This window comes from Phyllobates terribilis, unplaced genomic scaffold (assembly GCF_046119375.1).
Source record: "Phyllobates terribilis strain yellow unplaced genomic scaffold, ASM4611937v1 Scaffold_9__5_contigs__length_417890890, whole genome shotgun sequence".
Classification (NCBI taxonomy): Eukaryota; Metazoa; Chordata; class Amphibia; order Anura; family Dendrobatidae; genus Phyllobates; species Phyllobates terribilis.
In genome coordinates this window covers 142952164-142972566 of record NW_027362769.1, presented here as the reverse complement: position 1 = coordinate 142972566, position 20403 = coordinate 142952164, and the positions used below count along the sequence as shown (strand labels likewise).

The 20403-nt window shown below is 40.7% G+C and overlaps 1 protein-coding gene across 4 annotated transcripts in view; it reads right to left on the bottom strand.

Annotated features, from left to right (window-relative positions):
* The window catches only part of ACVR1 (activin A receptor type 1), a 95165-nt gene that overhangs the window by 38724 nt on the left and 36038 nt on the right, over positions 1 to 20403 (bottom strand). For all 4 annotated transcript variants that reach the window (XM_073647145.1, XM_073647143.1, XM_073647147.1 and 1 more), the window contains one exon: positions 3174 to 3249. In XM_073647145.1, the coding sequence (XP_073503246.1) occupies positions 3174 to 3243 (70 nt within the window). In that variant the 5' untranslated portion in view covers positions 3244 to 3249. The remainder of the gene's footprint in view (positions 1 to 3173; positions 3250 to 20403) is intronic.

Here is a 20403-nt window from a genome sequence, read left to right as displayed (position 1 = left end):
AACATCCTTCTTAAGCAGTTTAACTTTAATTGGGCACATTTGGCAAACTAACTATCACAGGTGTTTGAGATTGATTTCAGTGATCCAAAGACCCGAGACACAAAACTATCCAGGAGTTTATATGAAAAACTAAAAATTCAACTTTTTATAAAACTTAAATCCAATTTGCATAACAATTTAGAACGCAGCGTAGTTTTTAAACAGATGCCCAAATCTAAAGGGAAGTTTTAAGATGGTGCATTATCTATATTTATAATTGTCTTATCCTGTCTGTCTGTCTGTCTGTCTGTCTGTCTGTCTGTCTGTCTGTCTGTCTGTCTGTCTGTCTGTCTGTCTGTCTAGGAAATCCCGCGTCGCTCATTGGTCCGGCAGCGGCCAATCAGCGCCGCAGGATTTCTGAAAAAAGATGGCGGCCGTTAGCGGCTCATCTGCCGGACGGAGGGCAGCGGCGATGCAGCGGGGAGATGAGCGGCACTAGCAGCACAACTACCCCGACCGGCGCCACTAACCTCCATGCGGCTAATGTCGGAAGATCAGCGGCTTGGCCCGCTGATCTCCCGACAGCAAGTGTGAAGGGAGGACCGGGGAGCGGCGCCGCCGGTCGGGATGCTTCTGCTGCGAGCAGCCGCTCATCTCCCCGGTCCTCGCTAATAAGGAGCCGCAAAGGCAGCGCCGCTCCCGGGCCCACACTAATACGACGCTGATTGGTCGCGGCCGGCCACCGCGACCAATCAGCGAGATGGGCGGCAAATTTAAACGCCGCTCTGCTGATTGGTCGCTGACGCCAGACGCGACCAATCAGCGAGATTGGCGCCACATTTAAACACCGCTCTGCTCATTGGTCGCGGTTACCGGTCACGAATAACCAGCATTATTGGCGACAAATTTAAACACCGCTCTGCTTAGTCACGGCCGTGACCAATCACCATTATTGGCGCCAAATTTAAATAAAGCTCTGCTGATTGGTCGCGACCGCCGGCCGCAACCAATCAGCATTATTGCCGCCAAATTTAAACCCCGCTCTGTTGATTAGTCGCGACCGCCGGCCGTGACCAATCTGCGATATAGGCGCCACATTTTAACACCGCTTTGCTAATTGGTCGCGGTTGCCGGCCTCGACCAATCAGCGATTTTGGCGCCAAATTTAAATACCGCTCTGCTGATTGCGCCCGGTCGGCCGCATACCTATTCTAGAATACCCGATGCGTTAGAATCGGGCCACCATCTAGTATAAGTATATTTGTCATTAATCCTATTCTAGAAAGAACCTTTTTTTTTGCATTTATAGATTAGCTTTCATTTACTTTAAAGTTTGTTCTCACCAAACATTATTTTGCTTTACGTGAGAAAACGCTTTCAAACATGACAAAGTATTTTCAGCAATTTAAATGGCCCTTATTTTCTCCAGGCAAGCTAGGCCAGACACAACAGTGGCAGCAGAGCGAGCGGTGCGTAACATGCCTGGGGGGGAGGCAGGCGGAGATCTCTCACTGCAGACTCCTCACCTTATTATCAATCCTTATTTATAAAAACATCAGCGCTTTTCCACCGTCTCATGCCGGCATTAAAAACCTTTATAACGTGGAATTTAAAACATGCAAAGCACCAAGAAGAGGCCCAGAGTTTACAAGATTGCCATCGACTGTCTGTAAAGGAGTTTGTAAAAGACAAACTCTTTCAGATGTAATTTTGTATGAGCTGCAGACCAGTATCAGGAGGTTGGCAAAAAACAAGGGTGTGTGAGGTTTTCAGATGTTCAGACTAGTTTCTGAAAAGACAAGTGAATTATGGATCATTCTGCATTATTTCAAAAGCAGGACTGCCAAAAACATCAGCGAGCGGAGTGTCAGACATGGTGCCACACCGGTTGGGCATGTTGCTTTACCGAGAGGAGGCTTCATTTCAGGTTATCACCTTCTTTCTAGATTTTTTTTTTTCCTAGCCACCCTTACCAAGTACAGGCAACACCAAGGTGCCTCCGTGTCTATAGTATCCACAAACAGCTCCTGCGCTAGTAGGAAATCCCAACGAACAATAGTTTTTGCAACATTGGCCAAATGTGTGTCTCTAAGAATGCTTGTGCCCAATCATTGGCCCCTGTACACATGCCACCAGTCGTAAAACTGACAAAGAAAAGAAAACTCATTTGTCCACCAATTGGATTTTTTTCGTCAATCTTAAAATCATGGCCAATGTGCTACCAATAAGCATACTGTATGGTGATGGGACGATTGTTCTGTCCCCACACAGTTTGCATTGGCCAGTGTAAAAGGACTTTACAACTAGTCGATCGGCTTTCGTTATGGGCAGAAATTTGTACTTAACCCGACATATACCAAGAATAAAGCTAAACAAATCACAGGTTTAACCAAGTGTTATTTGTAGGTCCAAACACTAAAAGGTGGACATTTTGTTCAAGGGTTTATCCAGAGCAGTTTACTTCCACATCAGAAGTAAGCAGTGCAGATGACGTTGCGACTAGGGACGAGCGGACCCATGGAAGTTTGGGTTCATGATAATCGACAGAACTTTAGTCCAAAGTTTGGTTCGGGTACCAGAACTGCACCCAAACTTGAACCCTATAGAAATCAATGGTGACTCAAACTTTGGAGCAGAAAAATATCTCTCTCAAATAGTGTACGATCAGCATATATTGTTCATGTGCCCTAATGCCAATCATGCCGTCGTCTTGGCAGGTATGCAGGTCATAACATCACCTGAACTGGTCACTTCTGATGCACAAGTGACTGGCTCTGGATGGGGACGGATAACCTTTTTAATGTAACTTGTTTTATTTATTGTTAAAGAGGTCCTGCAGTCAGATGTCCCCGTGTCAGGATTTCATAACATCGGCAGGAATTAGAGACTGGAAGCGGACTGGGTAGCTTTGAAACACACGCAGTGAAGATCTGGCCTCCAAGGAGGCTGCGCACAGCTGATCGGTGGAGGCGCCAGATGTCGGACCCCCATCAAACTAATATCCTAAGAATAGGACAATAATATATAAATCCTGGACAGTTCCTTTAAGGCTGCTGCATGGAAATAAGATGAAATACTTTGAGTATTGCTGAATACAATTTCCTGACGCCAAAGCTCTATGGAATATAATGTTCAATTGTGATATAGCACCGAAAATTATCAGGCAACATTAACAATACAGTTTTTATACTCACCTTCCATGCTAGGAGATGAAAAGGCGACCATTATGAGTATGGGAATAATTATACCACCATCCACCATCATACAGCCCTGGAGAAAACAATATTAATATATGTAAGAATACGGCGTGAACACAATGCAGCTGCGAAACAAAAAAAAATACATTCAAGTTTATTCAGTTCTGCAGACATAATGAAGCATAACTGCTACTCTTACAAAAGCAGTTTATCTCAAACAATCACGAATTACAAAAAAAATTCTATACAAAACAGGTCTTTGTTGTTTTGTTTTTTTACCGTGGAAACAAAGGATTTAAAAATTTTAGAAATATAGCAACGCTGCCATGACATGTTGCATTTTACTGATTCTGTGCCAGATTGTTACAATATTTCGATAAACAATGTAATGTAGAGAGGGATAAAGATGTGTAAGATGGATATAATTACAATTCACCCTTCCCACTCTCCGGGGATATTATATCCCACGTGATGTATGTTATTGTAACCACTGCATCAGGAAACTGGAGGGAAGGCGCAGTCCTTCATTATGACAACATGATAGCCAAAATTCTCGAACGTTTAGGAATTTTGAATGATGGTAGAAAAAGCAGAATAGATCTTACATCTAAAATAGTAAAGTTTCCAATAATTCAAAATATTTGTCAAGTTGCTTTGGCAAAGTTGGTCAAAGTTTTTTTTGGGATGAGCTTTTTTTCTAAAATGCTCCCAAGTCAAAAAAAAAAGCATCAGGAAAACACCGGCAGTCGATTTCCTCAAGTGTCTTCACTGACAGTTTTGCCATAGTTTTTGAAGCAGCTCCACCGCCCGTGCCTTTGTTCTATATTTTCAAGCATATAGAAGAATGTTCATCCTACTACTTTTAACTGCTTCAAGGTTTCTGAACCCTGAAACTGTTAAAAGAAGCGACAGAAGCGGTTTCGTTTTTGAGGTCGGTTAGCAGCACTTTTTCAGGCAATTCCAGGCGGCATCTGCCTGAAAGAGACCCAAAAAGTATTTTAAAAACACTTGGAAATTTCCTCCTATTTATTTCTGTGGGAAATCTACTTGCTGTTAACATTGTTTTTTGTTTTTGTTTTTAATTTTTCCTTTGTTGGGGTTTTGCAAAAAAAAAAAAAAAAAAAAAAGAAGGCATGACTCCATGTGAATATAGCCTTAGATGAACAGTTTGCTTTATGTGTAAAAGGGCAAGTACTTTAATTGCTAAAACTATGGACAATTCCTTTCTATTAGGGTTTTCTCACACCAGTGTATTAAAAAAAAATATATATATATATATATATATAATAATAATAATAATAATAATAATAATAATAATATGTCCTATTCTTATCCAGAAGAGTGGGACTATTTTTTCTCACTTGTCACCCCTGTGATGTCTGTATACAATCCATTTTTTTACTCAGCAGCTATTAATCTTTTACAAGACCATTTACTTTCCCATCTTTCAGAATTGCAATGCTTCCGTAAAATTCGGATGCCATAGAGCAGGGGTCCTCAAACTCCACATGCGGCCCACGGAGGATTTTTATCCGGCCTGCCGGGCTGTGGGCGGAGGAGAGCGGTGTCAGCGCCCGCTCCCTCCCGCTTGCTCAGGGCCCCGGCAGCCGGATACTTAACTCTCCCCGTACCTCCGCAGATCCGCTGTCTTCCTGCTCTGCGCTCCCTGTAACGTCTCAGGTCAGAGGGTGTGGTGACGTCTTTCCACCGCGCCCTCCCCTGAGCCGTCACAGGCAGCGCAGAGCGGGAAGACTCCGGCGACGCTGGAGTCCGGACCCAAGCAGCGACAGCAGGTGTGAAGTGAGGTGAGTATTTTTTTTTTTTATGTATGGAGGCATGGGACTTTATATGGGGGAGTGACATGCTGCATGGGGCATTATAAAGAGAGAGGGTGATATCACACCCCTGTCGTTATAATGCACCATGCAGGATATCTGCATGGGGCATTTATATGGGGGGGGGGGGGTGACATCCTGAATGGGGCGTGATATCCTGCATGGGGCATTATATGGGGAGTGACATCCTGCATGGGGCATTATAAAGGGGGGAGGGGGGACAGCCTGCATAGGGCATTATAAGGGGGACGACGACAGCCTGCATAGGGAATTATAAGGGGGGGGGGGGGGGGGGGGAACAGCCTGCATAGGGAATTATAGGGGGGGGGGGGGGGGGGGGAACAGCCTGCCTATTGAGGACCTATGCTGCCTATTGGGAACATTTACATGCCTATTGGGGACATATGCTGCCTATTGAAATACCGGTTGATTTAACTTTAGTTGTTCTTCATTTTAAATATTGTATTTGTTCCTGTATTTTTTTTTACTTCAAAATAAGATATGTGCAGTGTGCATAGGAATTTGTTCATAGTTTTTTTTAAAAAATTATATTCCGGCCCTCCAATGGTCTGAGGGACAGTGAACTGGCCCCCTGTTTAAAAAGTTTGAGGACCCCTGCCATAGAGTGATAGTCCATATGACATCAGATTTTTTTCTCGCACCCATCAGATTTTGGAGTGAAATCGCAGCATGCCAAATACAGCTGAGCAAAAATAAGCAGATCTGCACGGCGTCATGACATTGGTACAAAGTGTAATATCTTTTTTTTGTCGCATTGAACTTGTAAGCTTTATACGCTAGTGTGAGCGAGCCCTTAGGGCAAGTGCTGACGATCGCTTTCCTCTCCATCCGAGAAAAAATAAAAAAAAAAAGTTTCTCCACCTTCTCCATTTTGTCTAGGAAAAGTCGGACAGCACTAGGACGTCAGAATTTTTTCATGGACCCATAGACCGGAATGGGAAGTGCCATCCGATTTGAGGAGGCAAATAATGCATGCTGCAAATTTTTTTTTTCCCCTTTTCTTAGGACTACTCGATTCAAGGAAAACATCAGACGTGTGCACAGCCCCAGAAAATAACAATGGTAAGAATGGCATCTGTGAAACCCATGGAAGAACAGAAGAACAGTGTTCAATTCTCCTTCTCTCCGCTTTGGATAATTCATGGAATCCCAAGCTGATAAAAATATTAACTCAGAAAACCCATTTAAAAGAGGACCATATCTATTCCCAATGAAACAACCATGTTTAGACATGCATTTGCATTGTCCCATTCCTGGAAGTGTCTGAATACAGTTACAAGTGGGAAAATCCCATTAGCCACGTCAATCTAACACAGATAGGATCGGACTGAACAGTGCCGCAGCGTGACGGAAGGCACCCAATTGAACTAAATTGACAGTTAGGCAATATAAAGTCTTCTAGTCAAGCATTTTCAGGAGGAATGAAGAGGAATGAAGGTTCTAAAAGATTCTATAGCAAAAAAAAAAAAAAAAAAGTTTTGACCAATATTATGAAAAGTTTACAAAAACAGGAGGGGAACCTAGATAGTGAACAGAGAGAGGGGAACAGCTTACAGGCCCAGCAACAAAAAAAAAATATAGAATCAGAAAATGAACTATTGTTTGCAATCAGGTTTTTGTGTTAAAATGTATTTATATAATTCCGCCCCCCCCCCACCGCCTCAACTTTCCCCTTCTCTAAACTTGAAAATTGTCCTAGACAGGCAGCAATAAGCATTTTACATAAATGCCGAGTCTTTAATTGCAAGCTCTGCTGCCCACAGATAAATGGAGTTATCTATAAAAATGTTCCCGTCAGCCTGTACAAATTTCCAGACTTCTCCCTCGCCTGCTCATGACACATTTTTCCCCAATAACTCCCTCGTCTCCCTCACAATGATCACTTATCTCACACAATCCCCAACATCCTTCCCCTGTAGATACTCCAATAAAGATGGCATTGCTAAGTAACCCTCCTACACAAACTGAGTCAGGAAAATTCATCTTAGTAAGAGCGCCATAAAATACACTAGGAGCTCAACAACAAAACCAAAAAAAAAAAAAAAAATCAAAATTACACAAAAGCAATGCAAGAAGACAGCAACAAAAATGTGTGCAAAAAAAAAAAAAAAAATTACAGAAAAAATAGGAACTTGTCCATCCTATATTAGACACGATATTGGAGGGAGAGAGGAGTATGGTATAACTATAAAGATAAAAATATAGATTGTGCCCAAGGAAAACAGGACTGTTTTTGTACAATTTCCTCTTTAGAATGCTCCTTATTGTACAAATTGTCCACTTTCATCAATTTTAGTCTAATGTGTAAGGGTACCTTAAAAAGCATAGAACTATTTGGCTGCTCTGACCCAAGTCAGTTTTCATATATAAATCCCAAATGTATCTTATTGATGTGACCCCCAATATGAAAGGTAAGCAATTCTTGGACCAGTTGTGGGTCTCCAGACCCAACCTCAACAGGAAACACGCGGCACAGTCCATACACAGATCACGAACCTTAGATATGTGAAGCTGACACCCCCCCCCCAAAAAAAAAAAATAAATAGCAGCTCCTACTCCAAAAAAGCATTAAAATTAATTGAATGAACTGCTTCCATTAGGCGCCTCCACTACAGAGGTTATAATTTGTGCCAAAACAAAATGATACAGTAAGTTGCACTATTTCTCGTACATCATGATGAAAACCCAAAAAAGGACCCATGATTGTCAATAGGGTCCATAAAGTGATGCAAATGTCCAACATAGAGGCTCGATGCTGCTGTTATTTTCTTATTCCAGTTCCCAAAAAGTAACAAATACTGAAATATTAGTGCAGAAGTGAACAAAGTCCAAGAAAATTCCAGGTGCCACAGTCGCTTTTTGATTTGACGTGAAGAATACTTCCGGATTATAGCCCCAGCAGTGCTTACTGGAACCATCAGTATTTTAGAAATAATAATGTCATTAGTTACAGAAGTATATTTTGCATCAATAAGGTTGTGAAGGTCTTGAGACAGCTCACTGGTTTTATCCATCAAGATAGGTTTCTTGTGTGGGACCTTGGTAATGAGACACCTTTTTATAGGCCATCAGTTGAACCAGCACTAGTGCTGGTCTTAGTGTAGAAAACATGAACCCCATTGTCGATAGGGGTGTGTTAGGCACCGATGGTATCCAAAATGAAGTTATGGTCTCTGTTCTAAAGGGAAAAAGAAAAAAAGCCACGGTTGGCAGAGCCCAAACTGCAGGTTTATAGTAAGTAGTTAGAGCTTCTCTGGCTTCAGGAGGTAAAAATCGGCCATGGCAAAGACTGTAAATAGGTGTCAAGCAAAACACAAAAATATTATTTCCCCAATGTTCACTTCGTGCTCATATCCTGCCCTTCTCATTCACGAATCCGCCAACCTGGTCAGAGACACTGAATAAATGAACCGTTTGTTTGTGGTTTCCCTTTGAAGGAAGCTTGGCACACGTTACAAAGAGGCCCTTTTTTTGTGCAGCAGACGCAAACACTCACAGACAGACCACACTTCCAGAGAAGATGACAAAGGCTCAGGCTGTACTTAATCTCATGGCACTAAAGTATGCTCCATAGACAAAACATAACATCCCTCGTCTGCATAATATAAAGGATCTCTCTCTTGCACTGTCCTGCAGGCTTCTCCAGTTACGAGAGCGGCCAACATGTCTTGGCTTTCATAAATGTTGAGAAATACCATCCTCGGAGCACTTGTGCTTTAGGACTGGCATCTTTGCTTTCAGTGTAAAGGAAATAATAATAAATTTATTTCCTATAGTGAAGGACAGATATCAAATACTAACATTTTTCCTATTTTATCCCTTTGTTTTCCAGTTATGGTCTGACACAATATTTGCACGGAAATGATTCAATGGGAACCGACAAATATTGGGTCTGTACCTTCCCTACAACTCCTTTCTCAAAACCTTCCGACTTCGGGTATACCAGATCATACATTTTCTTCTAACAGCTTCTGCAAGGGACATGTCGCGTTACGTGGTGGACATTCAATTCATGGCTGATTATTTAGTAGATGGATTTACCGGAATTAATGTTGCTTTTTATTAGGCTACAGTCACACATCCGTGTTTTACCATCTTCGTGAAACAGACCAGTTTGTTCCCAGATGTCATCCTAGTTGCAGCCGTAATTTTTTTTTTTCCCACTGAACGTAGACTGTCTAACTTTTTTATCCATTGATCCAATGGATCAGTTAAAAACAGATGAAGCTCAAACTCTGAAGTACAAAGTCAGTCATCCATTTCTATATGGATCCCTATGGGCTTTAATTGCAGAGTTTGATCTGCAAAACCAATGAGAATAAAACCTGCTCAGAGTCTCCCGGACCGGACAGATGGTTCCATTTTTAAAACCAACTTTGTATGGATTAATGAAACTCAATTGGTCCATGCGCTGTCTGAGAAAAAAAAACGGCAGCACTAAGATGTGGCCTCTAACATTCATAAACCCTAATCAACCATACAAAATGGGGGTTTTGAAACTGAACCAATTCCACCATGAAGCTAACTGCCTAGCTTGGTGCGTTTTTTGTTGTTTTGTTTTTTTGTTCTGGAAAGCAGGAAATATGTATTTGTCCAACCCACTGCTAGCAAAGGACTGTGCATGCTGACAATGAACATACCCAATCCCTTCTTTAGCTCTACATCTGCCATTTTCAGGCAATCATTATATCGAATCTGTCCGGTCAGCTATGCAAAAAGTCTACAATAATACAATATTAGCCTGGCAGCAGGTCTCTTATGTGGTTCCTGCAAACAACTCTCCTTATGTTAGCTTTCTGAGCCCAGTAAAGCCGGTATCACATTTCTGACATTCACTGTCCAAAGATGGACCACGATGCCAAGACCGGTTTGTGTCTCCTGACCTAAACGCAACAGCCCATAGGTATATATGAAATAGTAGAGTTTGGGTTAGAAGACCCATGGCCAGTCAGAACATCATGCTCCATACTCAAACCATAAAAGTCAGAAATGTGAAACCGGCCTGAGAGTGATTCTATAGATATGCTCCTTACTGCAATCATACATGAATTTTTAGGTTTTGGGTGGAGTTTGGCTTTGGCTACCATAAAGCATCCACGTGCTCCATTCTGGAACTACACGGATTAGAAACATAATCAGGTCTCTCAGTGTATCAGCCACCTATAAGTCCCAAAATCATTGACTCAAAGTGTACCGAGATGGTGTACTTTTTTTTTTTTCTGTACAGCATGGCGCTGTGGACATTTCCTATAACATGAAGTTTGCTATCTGTAACACCTTTTGTATTCAGTTACAAACAAACAAAAAACTGAAATTTTCATAAGTGATCATAAATCTTAAATAATTTAGTTATAAAAGTGTGGGCCAATCAAGCACCCACATGTTTGCTGTAATGGTCACTGGTTTATAACGATGAGCCATGGTGAACCATCATGGTACGAGGTGGGATGGGAGGAGAAGGTTTAGTAAGGTTAAACTGACACAATTACACCAAAGTGAAGGCACCTTGACGTTCTTGGATCTAGAGAACCTCAAGAAAGTCAATAATTGATGCTGTAATTTTTTAAACTCTTGAAATTTGGAAATATACAGGGTAAAAAAAAACAAAGAGAAGTGCCCCTTTTAACTATAGATGTACACAACAAGTGGCAACATTAAAGGAGCATGCAGAACCCCTGAGAACATGAAAAAATAATTGTATAGATACAGAAGGAGCGAAGAAGCGATGCTATACCCACCTTGGAAACCATTTTAGGCTGCAATTTTTTTTTCTTAAAATTCTTTCAGTATTCCAAATTAGACACACTACAGTCAACAGCTCCCAAGAGGGAAATGGCTGAACAATTAATTTATATCTATTTGATGGCTAATGAGTATAAAAGATCACTCATGACCGATGGTCTTGCTTCGCGTACAGTCAGCAAACTAGGACCACCAATGTCCATAGACGTCATTGCTGGGCACCAGGATCAAACGCCACATCTCAGAATTAGTTATGAATCATCAGGATACTGTGGCGCACAAGACCACATCTGTTCATCTGATAAGAACATAATGACTAACAAGCTCTGAACGGGTTTCGATTTTTTACAGCTTTATCCATTACCTAACTACAAAAGACCCTTGAGAGACGTGCAACCGAACCAGTGCTCCATCCCAAGCCCCATTATCCATTGAGGATATTAGTCATAAATGCCATCCGAACCATTTCATAACGTTCACACCAACGACATTTCTGTAAATACAGGGAACGGAGAGATGTGTTGGGGCTTGTAGGCTTCTTTGGATATAATGTGTTAATAATTATATGGTTTCAAAGCTAAAAGATAGTCGAACATAAATCAAAATAAATATACATTAATGGAACAAAAAAAAAAAAACGCACTTGGAAATGTGTCCGCATGTTATTAGGCCGGCTTTTGCTTTTCTGTAATTCAAATTGGAATTTGAAGAAACAACATTTTGGCTGGTGCCACGTGACAACATTGGTCATATGTCCTGATCCGTGATGATTGAGACTAGTATTGGGTCACATCAGTTGCCAAAAAGCCAAACCTTATATTACTTTGCCCCCATAAAATCTGCATATGTCGTGATTTGCATTCTAAGTGCCAAAGTCAACCCAGGTTTGGATTTTTGGCAATATAGTGTCACAATCGCACAATTTTGCAGTAATTAAGGATTTCCGGAAACCCAGAGAGCTAACCAAACATCCTTTTATAAAAAGTAAAAGGCCTTATTACATGTGTTTGTATAGAGCCATAGTAGGGAACCCCTAGAAGGTGTCCTTTCTGTATCACTGTATACTTCAGATTTCATAAGGAGGTCAATCTTATATCATGGAACCTTGCTCACTAGCAACATTTCTTCTAGGGGAGAATATATCTGACATATTGATCCCAACATAGCTTGGTGCAGAGGCCCATGGAGTCGGCAGGTCTGACATGTGCATGACTCATTATGCTGGCCATGCAGATTAGATTAAACCAGAAAAAAACAAGATTGGACCAGGAACTTTTATGTTGGGCACAAAGAAAGATGGGGCAGGTACACATTCAACATGCCCAGTCAATTTTCCCCATAGAGATAAAAATGGTCACAAGTGTTGCAGCCTCCCTACTGATATGTCAGGAGACTCAATATGCCTTCCCAAACCACTTCACTTTGGGAAATCGGAGATTAGGAAAAATAAAAAAAGGTTTGATTTTCAGCCGTTCATCGACTTGATGTGACCCCATATAATGTTTCTCATTTCTTGCATAAAGGCGGACTCCATAACTCTCCCCTATTGCTTTATCGCAGTAATGAAACCTGTTGAATAAGAAAGAAAAAAAAAAAAAAAAAGATAACAAAGACTAATGTGGCTTTAGCCAGTGAAATGGTTGCCTGCCCTTTATGCAAGAAACAAATACTGTCTGGATTGTTCGTTATCGTCTCCAAGACGGCTTGGCCGAATAAGTAGTCTGAGAAGAATCCAGACACAGGTACTGTGACTTATGTAATAAATTATGTATAGCGACAATCAATCAAAATGAATCAAAAAAGAAAAAATAAATTAATATATATATATATATATATATATATATATATATATATATATATATATATATATATATATATATATATATATATATATATATATATATATATATATATATATATATATATATATATATATATATATATATATATATATATATATATACATACACACACACACACACACATACAGCCGGTGAAATAAGTATTGAACGTCACCATTTGTCTAAGTATGTATATTTCTTAAGGAGCTATTAACATCAAATTCTCACCAGATGTCAGTAACAACCCATCCAATCCACACAGGAAAAGAAGTCACCATAGATGTCCATAAATTAAGTTATGTATAATAATGAAAAATGACACGGGGAAAAAAGTATTGGACACATGAAGAAAGAGGTGCAAAAATACATGGAAAGTCATGACACCAGCTGAAATCTATCCGTAATTAGAAAGCAATCCTGCCACTTAGTGAAAAATATCTGCTGGTTCAACTGATGGCCTATAAAATGGTGTCTCATTGCCAAGGTGCCACACAAGACCGCTCATGATGGGCAAAACCAGTGAGCTGACTCAAGACCTTCGTAACCTTATTGTTACAAAACATACTGATGGCATTGGTTACAGAAGTATTTCTAAACTACTAAAGGTTTTAGTGAGCCCTGTTGGGGCCATAATCTGAAAGTGGAAAGAACATCAGAAGAGTTGTCCAAGTGCCAACGATCACCTGTGGAGAGCTACAGAAAGACCTGGAATCAGCAGGTACAATTGTTTTAAAGAAAACTAAATAATGCACTCAACTTCCATGGCCTGTATGCACGCTCACCATGCAAGACTCCATTGCTGAACAAAAAGCATATTGAAGTGCATTTAAAGTTTGCTCATCACCACAAGACAAGCCTGTGAAATATTGGGAGAATATATTCTGATCAGAGGAGACCAAAAGTGAACTAATTTAATGGTAGAATACACACCATGTTTAGAGACCAAAAGGCACAGCATATCACCCCAAAAACACCATACCAACAGGGAAGTTTGAAGGAGGGAAAATCATGGTGTGGGGCCGTTTTTCAGCATACAGCACTGGCGAACTTCAGATGATCGAAGGAAGGTTGAATGGACAAATGTACCGAGACATTCTTGACAAAAATCTGCGGCATTTCGCCCAGGACAATGATCTCAAACACAAAGCTAAGGAAACTCTCAATTAGAGAGGAAGAAAATAAAGCTTCTAGAAGGGCCCAGCCAATCACTTTACCTGAATCCAATAAAAAAAATTATGGAAGGAACTAAAGCTCAGTTCATAGAAGAAGCCCATGGGACCTTCAGGGTGTGAAGAGTGTTTGTGTGGAAGAATGAACCAAATCACACCTGAGCAATGCCTGTGACTAGTTTCTCCATACAGGAGGCGTCTTGAAGTTGTCATCACCAACAAAGGCTTTTTTTATATGAAGTATGAAATAAATTTCAGTAAGCGTGTTAAATACCTTTTCTCTGTCATTTCTCATTATTACACAACTTAATTTATGGACATCTATGATTGGATTTCTTTGCCTGTTTGGATTGGATGGATTGTTACAGACATCTTGTGAGAGCGTCATGTGAATAGCAATGTGTGTCAATGTCATGTGAATAGAAATATATTTAGTTAGAAAACTGGTGGCGGGTTCAATACTTATTTCATCCACTGTACATTTATAACGCATAGTAGCTATATAGGATACAATTACAGAATAATTAGAATCAGTCACATGGTGAAAACATGAACAATGAGACTTTGAAAATGAAGACCGGCATTAATCATGTCACCAAAAAATCCCTCAAAAAAAAAAAAAGTTGTTCCATTTCATTTGGGAAATGAAAAAAAAAGAAACTCAGCATTTCTACTTTCATTCTCTATAGCAATAAAGAACGAAACAAGAAAATACAAATCAATTTCTCCCTCCAGCTCTGCTATTCTAGGCGTGTACCAAATGGCTCATATCTCTGAATCCCTGCCAAGAAAGCTCTAAGTGATGTCTGCCGCTGCAGACGGACGCCATTTTCCTCGAGCCCTGCTGTAATTCACAGAGGTAAAAATAAACCTTAATCATTCTAATGTGCAAATAACGATAGTCCACAAAACGCTGCTGTCTACTGCAATAACCGCCATCCCACTTAACAGCTCCTTGCCGAACTGACAGCTCATAGAAGCAATTCTGAGTTTACATATTTATTTTTGGGGGCTTTTTAAAAAATAAAAAAAATAAAAGTTTTTATAAAAGTTCTCTTTGCAAAGTTTATGTTGCAGTATAATTGTGCTACTAGACTAAAAGCTACTGTACAATGCCCCAGAGCTTCCACCAAAAAGAATTACGGAGCAGAAGGCACTGTATGGTGTCAGACGCTGCTTCGTGATGCATAATATTCTCACCTACGCCCATGTCTCCAGAGGAGAATACTTGGGTCATACAACAAAAGACATTTTTGTGGATTTTTGCTCACAACTGCAAGATTGCAAAAACTGTATAGCAGCCGTCATCTTGCAAAATTGTTAACAATTAAAAAAATTCTTGAATCAACGTAAAAAAATTAAAAAAATCCCTGTGGCATGCAATAATTCCTTGAACAGCTGCAAGACACGTGCAGGCAGGTCTATGAGGGACAGGTGCTAGACCATCATAACAAGAGATAAGTCATAATAGCTTTAATTGTCTAAATCTATTAATATGAAGGTTGAACACTGACGGTTTAACCTGGAACTATAGTTGTTTTATTTTCCCTATTTGGCTTAACCGTTCATTTTTTCAGGAATTAAAAAACAATTTCACCTCAATAGTTGACACTTAAAAGAGTTCCCCACCACCACAAGCTTTCTGAAATCTTTCCATTAGGCCTCTTTCACATATACGTGTTTCCAGTATGTGTGGCAGAGACGTAACGATCGCAGTCGCAGAGGTCGCAACCATGACCGGGCCCATGTGGGCGAGGGTCCCGCCGACACCAGTGCAAACTTCAACTGGATGTGCGTTCTTGTATACAAGTATAGTGCGGTGCAGAGACCGTATGTGCACTACAATACACGTTGCCGACCACCAAGAGGCCAGCAGCCGACGTCGGTGTGTATGTGACATAATGCGCTCCCGTCGCTTGCACACTGAAGTCTGCTGCCGGCTTTAGAAAAAGACGCCGCGCGTTGGCGGTGTGGAGGTAAGGCGAGTAGAATCTTTTTTTTTTTTTTCCTATGAATTTAAGAACAGCGGCAGAATGGTGGATGTATATACCAGGATAAAGGGACATGTATACCAAGGATGTGGCCCAGGATAAGGGAAATGTAAATCAGAAAGGAGCCCAAAATGGGGGACATTACTACATAACGGGGGAGGAGGTGCAACTTGTATGTCCTTATAGGATTTAGAACGCTACAAGGGCCCATACATCTGACAAAGAGGTGGGAGGGAAGGTGGGGCCCGGAAAAACAATGATGGAAAACGCTGATACCTGTACAAAGTTTTATACGGACGAGAGAAGGAGGCTTAAAAGGCATGTATTAGGTGGACGTGTGCTGTCGTAAATTGGTCAGTGTACTGATTGATTTTTACTCATTAGGGGTCCTCATTTTTTTTTCTCGCGGACTGAAAAAAAAAAATAAATAAACTGGGAGAGGAATGCTCTAGTCGCTTTCAAGTATCTGATGAGAATCGCCTATACAAGTTTATGGGTGCACAAAAAATAAATTGGGATTCCAAGAGGATCATCTGTGTAGAAACTGATTTTTTATGAATTCATTGCCATTATTAACCTAGGAAACTGTATTTGATCATGCATGTTATAAAAAGCTGATTTATAAAAACGGATGTCATACGGATGAAACTTGATTTTTCATATGCTCGTCTGACCCCGGCAAAAAGGCCACCATACACAGACTAAGGTCAGGTCTAATGTGTATGGGAGCGCTGGCCAACTGATGGTCAGGGGAGAGGTCGATTGGGCATGTCTAATTTCGGGTTGGCCATCATATTGTTCTCCCAGAGATAAGCTGCTGGCCGCTCCACTTGCTTGGCTAAGCGCTCCTGTGTATGGGAGTTGGCCGACCGATCAACCAAACTTACATTTTTACCATGAATTACGGTAACACTGTTTTACAATAAGGTTTATGACAATGTCTTTTATAAGTGAAATAAGTTAAAAACATTTCATCCAATAGTGATTTACTTCACCCACTCTGGATGTATCTTTTGATGGGAAATAGGCTTGTGCCAGATTCTTCTGAGAGCAGCTCATCTCCCAAGTGAACAAGGCATCAGGAATTGTGAAAGTCAACATATCCACTCCCGTTTTTCATCATCAACATCCGCTGTCGGAGAAAGAGTCGGACGTTTTCGAGGTGTAACTGGACCCAATGCAAAATCTATAATCCCATCATGGGCATTAACCATAGTTGTGCATACTTGCCAACTTAAAGGATCCCATATCCATTGAATAAAGTGGAGTTGAAAATCAACAATTTTGCAGGGACCATCTAATGTAAATGGGGAGGCTCAAGGCTCACCGACAAATGATGTTGGGGTAGAGGAGGGCCGGTCAGTGGAATTTAAATGGTGAAAATCTTTATTCAGTAGATGATTCGGACATTGAGTCTCTGAAACAGAATACAGACCCACTTTTCCTGTGAATCAGGAGAAATAGCTGTTGGAAGTACAATCATTCATTCAGATGACAGCTATCCAAGTTGTATGGCCAGCTTGACGGAATATTCGGAAGACTCCCATAAAACGGAGAGAACTCCAGGACTCCTGCAAGGAGTCAATAAAACTCCTAAACACTGTCAAAACGTTTTAAAAAGAAGCACTACACGAAGGTTTCTTTGAATGCAATGCCAAAATGTTTTTTTTTTTTTTTTTTTACACAGAGCCCATGAGGAATTGAACATTTGGGCGGTGAGGAAAGAAAAGCATTTGGATCCCGGACAAAAGCAAAATCCAGCATTGCAGCCAGTTTGCGACTGCCATCTTTGCACCCACTAGATCTATATTCCCTTGGGGAAGTTCCTATACTATTAGTTAAGTCACTAATTCATACAAATCCTTCCATTACATACATCTTCTCTGCACTTTACCCTAGTTGCTCGTAAAAGTATTCCACGGAAATAAATGAGCGCCTCCACCATGGCAGAATAGAAAATGCCTGGAGTGGAGATCTGCCTGTAAATATTTCAGAAGGCCATAGCTTCTTTTCATCTGCTAACAACTTGTAGTTTAAAGTGCAATTTCCTGTGTCTTCAAATATCGAGACAACCCTTTGGTTACATACATGACTGAGGAATTTGTGAACATGCTTGGAACATTCCTAAGATGTCTTTTCCAGGAATACAAACACAGAGATAACCATTGTGAAAGACACAAGCTGCGATGGGCAGATGTGGACAACATTGGCCTTAAAAAACTAAACATTCCGGAACCACAAGTCCCATCGTATCCTCCCAGACTGGCCGACTCCGCGACAGCTTGTTGTAAAGATTGGTTCACTAGTTAAGAGCAACAAAAAGGGCACGGTTCCAAAAATGAGGCCCAAGAAAAGTTAGCCCCTTGTGATTTTCCATTGAAATTATCTCCAACGTCAGGCCTATCGACTGATAAGCACCTCTCACAGGACGCTTTATTCTTCACTAACTTAAAGTTTCCAAGTGACGTCTTTCTCCTGAAGATTACACGTTGCATACTGCTAGATAGCTGGCACAAAAGACCCACTTGTTTCAAAGTTAGGAAGTCTTTGGCACCGCAAGAGGGAAAGCACACGGGGAGGAGGGGGTGAAGCAGAAGCACTTTAGTTTTCTCACCTGGAAGGATTAGACATTTTTGTGGTTTAACTCCACATCTGCGGTTCTAGCTAACAAAAACTACACCCTCCAACAGAATGAATCACAGCTCACTCCCACGGCTGTACATCTGCAGAGGGATTACATGTCAGCCCATTGTCTCTTTTTTTTTTTTTTTTTTTTAGATGTATGTACAGTAAATACAAACAGAGGACCATTTCCAACACGTCAGGGATGTGGAGTCAATGCAGCCCATGTGTCACATGGCGAAACACTTAAGAGCACCGCCTCAAATACGAAGAGGTGCGGAACCAGCTAAAAATATTTCTACACGAGTAGGTGGCTCCGCTCTGAAAATATGAAATAGCACAAGACTTTGTGTGCACGATGCAGTCTTGAAAAAATAATAAAAAGACTGTCAAATGGAATTAATGAGTTTATTTAAAGGATCCAGAAAAAAAAATGTTTTATGCATGCATTATGGGCTAAACATTTTGCAATTGGGTTTCATTTGAAAAAAATTACACCGGCTGTTCCCTGCACATTGCTGGCTGCAGAACGAGTTAACTGAGAATCTGTCAATCAACTCGTTTTAATGGGGAGTTTGTAACCCTTACCGAGCATCTGTCAGCTAATTTATGACGGTCCTGATTGGGTACACCTTGTGGCGGTGGGATGGCTTTTACACTTTTTGATCAAAACAGTGTTGACCAAGTACCCCATGTTATTACCATTTACTATTCACTTACTACAAGGTATATGCACATTGTTTTTTTTTCATGAGTTTTGTCTGTGAAATAGCATTGCACCTATATCAACTTATGCTCCAGCTCATTTCTTTGGTTTAATTTAGGACATAAAAAGGTTAGCTCAACTTTGAGATGGTATAATCAGCTGTGGGAGTCTCTGGGGGAAAAAAAGATAAAGTTATAAAATACCTGTCAGAACGAGTTTTATGATGGATTCTCAGTTACCTCATTCTGTAGCCAACTATAGACAGTGCAACACAGAAGCTATAGAAGGTAAACTCTGCAGAAAAAAAAAATACATAAATGCTCCTGAAGGAGTCCTTGTACTTTAAAGAGACAAAACAATGCTTTCTTTGAATCCCTCTTTAGATATATGCAAATCAGTTCTTTAGAAGAAAGTGGTCTTTCCTATCACCTATCGGAGAAAGCTACTCAAGAAGTTAATGGTCCCCCCCCTTTAACATGCATTGCAACATGACTAATGGCCCTTATAGATGGGCCAATCCAAACTGTTAAACGACCGCCTATTGCTTAATGGCTTGTTTTGACTGGCCAATAAATAGTCTATGGTTTGCAGAATGATCGTGAATAGGATGCTATATATTTTCGGGTGCTATACCCGAAACGTTAGGTATTTGTATAATAGACTGAAGTGTGATCAATTGATATAAAATATTTGCAATAAATTCTTATTCGGCATCTCCACATGCCTTTTGGTGTGCACTTCCCTCCTTCCGTCTACCACAGTTTGACAGGAGCTCAGGAGTTGACTCTTAAGGAACTAGCACACTCCACAAATTTAACCAACCATTTTCAAAGGGTGTGTCGCCTACATGTTTAATGACGTGAATATGATCATCCTGTTCCAACAGAATATCATGTTCTCGGCAGTCTATGTCCTCTTTACATGGTGTGATGTGCTGCTGATCACGATTTTTGAGCCTTCTTAATAATCATTACACCAGATGAATGAAGGTATTGCTCGTTTGCCGGGAGGTTACCGGCCCGTCTGGATAGGCCAATATTCAGAGAAATGCTCATTTCTGTCTGTTCCCTGATTACTGGATTATCTAAATGAGCTATAAGGATATTCGTCAAGCATTATTCAGTTTTGCACTGAGAAGGGGAAAGATACTAGAAACAGCAATTTACAGTGTTCAGCCAACACTATAATGTGCTTGGAAAAATATTAATCCTGCGTATAACGCTTTCGGACTACCAACCGTATTGTCTCCCGGAGATGAGCCAATGCCAGACATGCCTGGCAGTGGCCATCTCAGAACTCA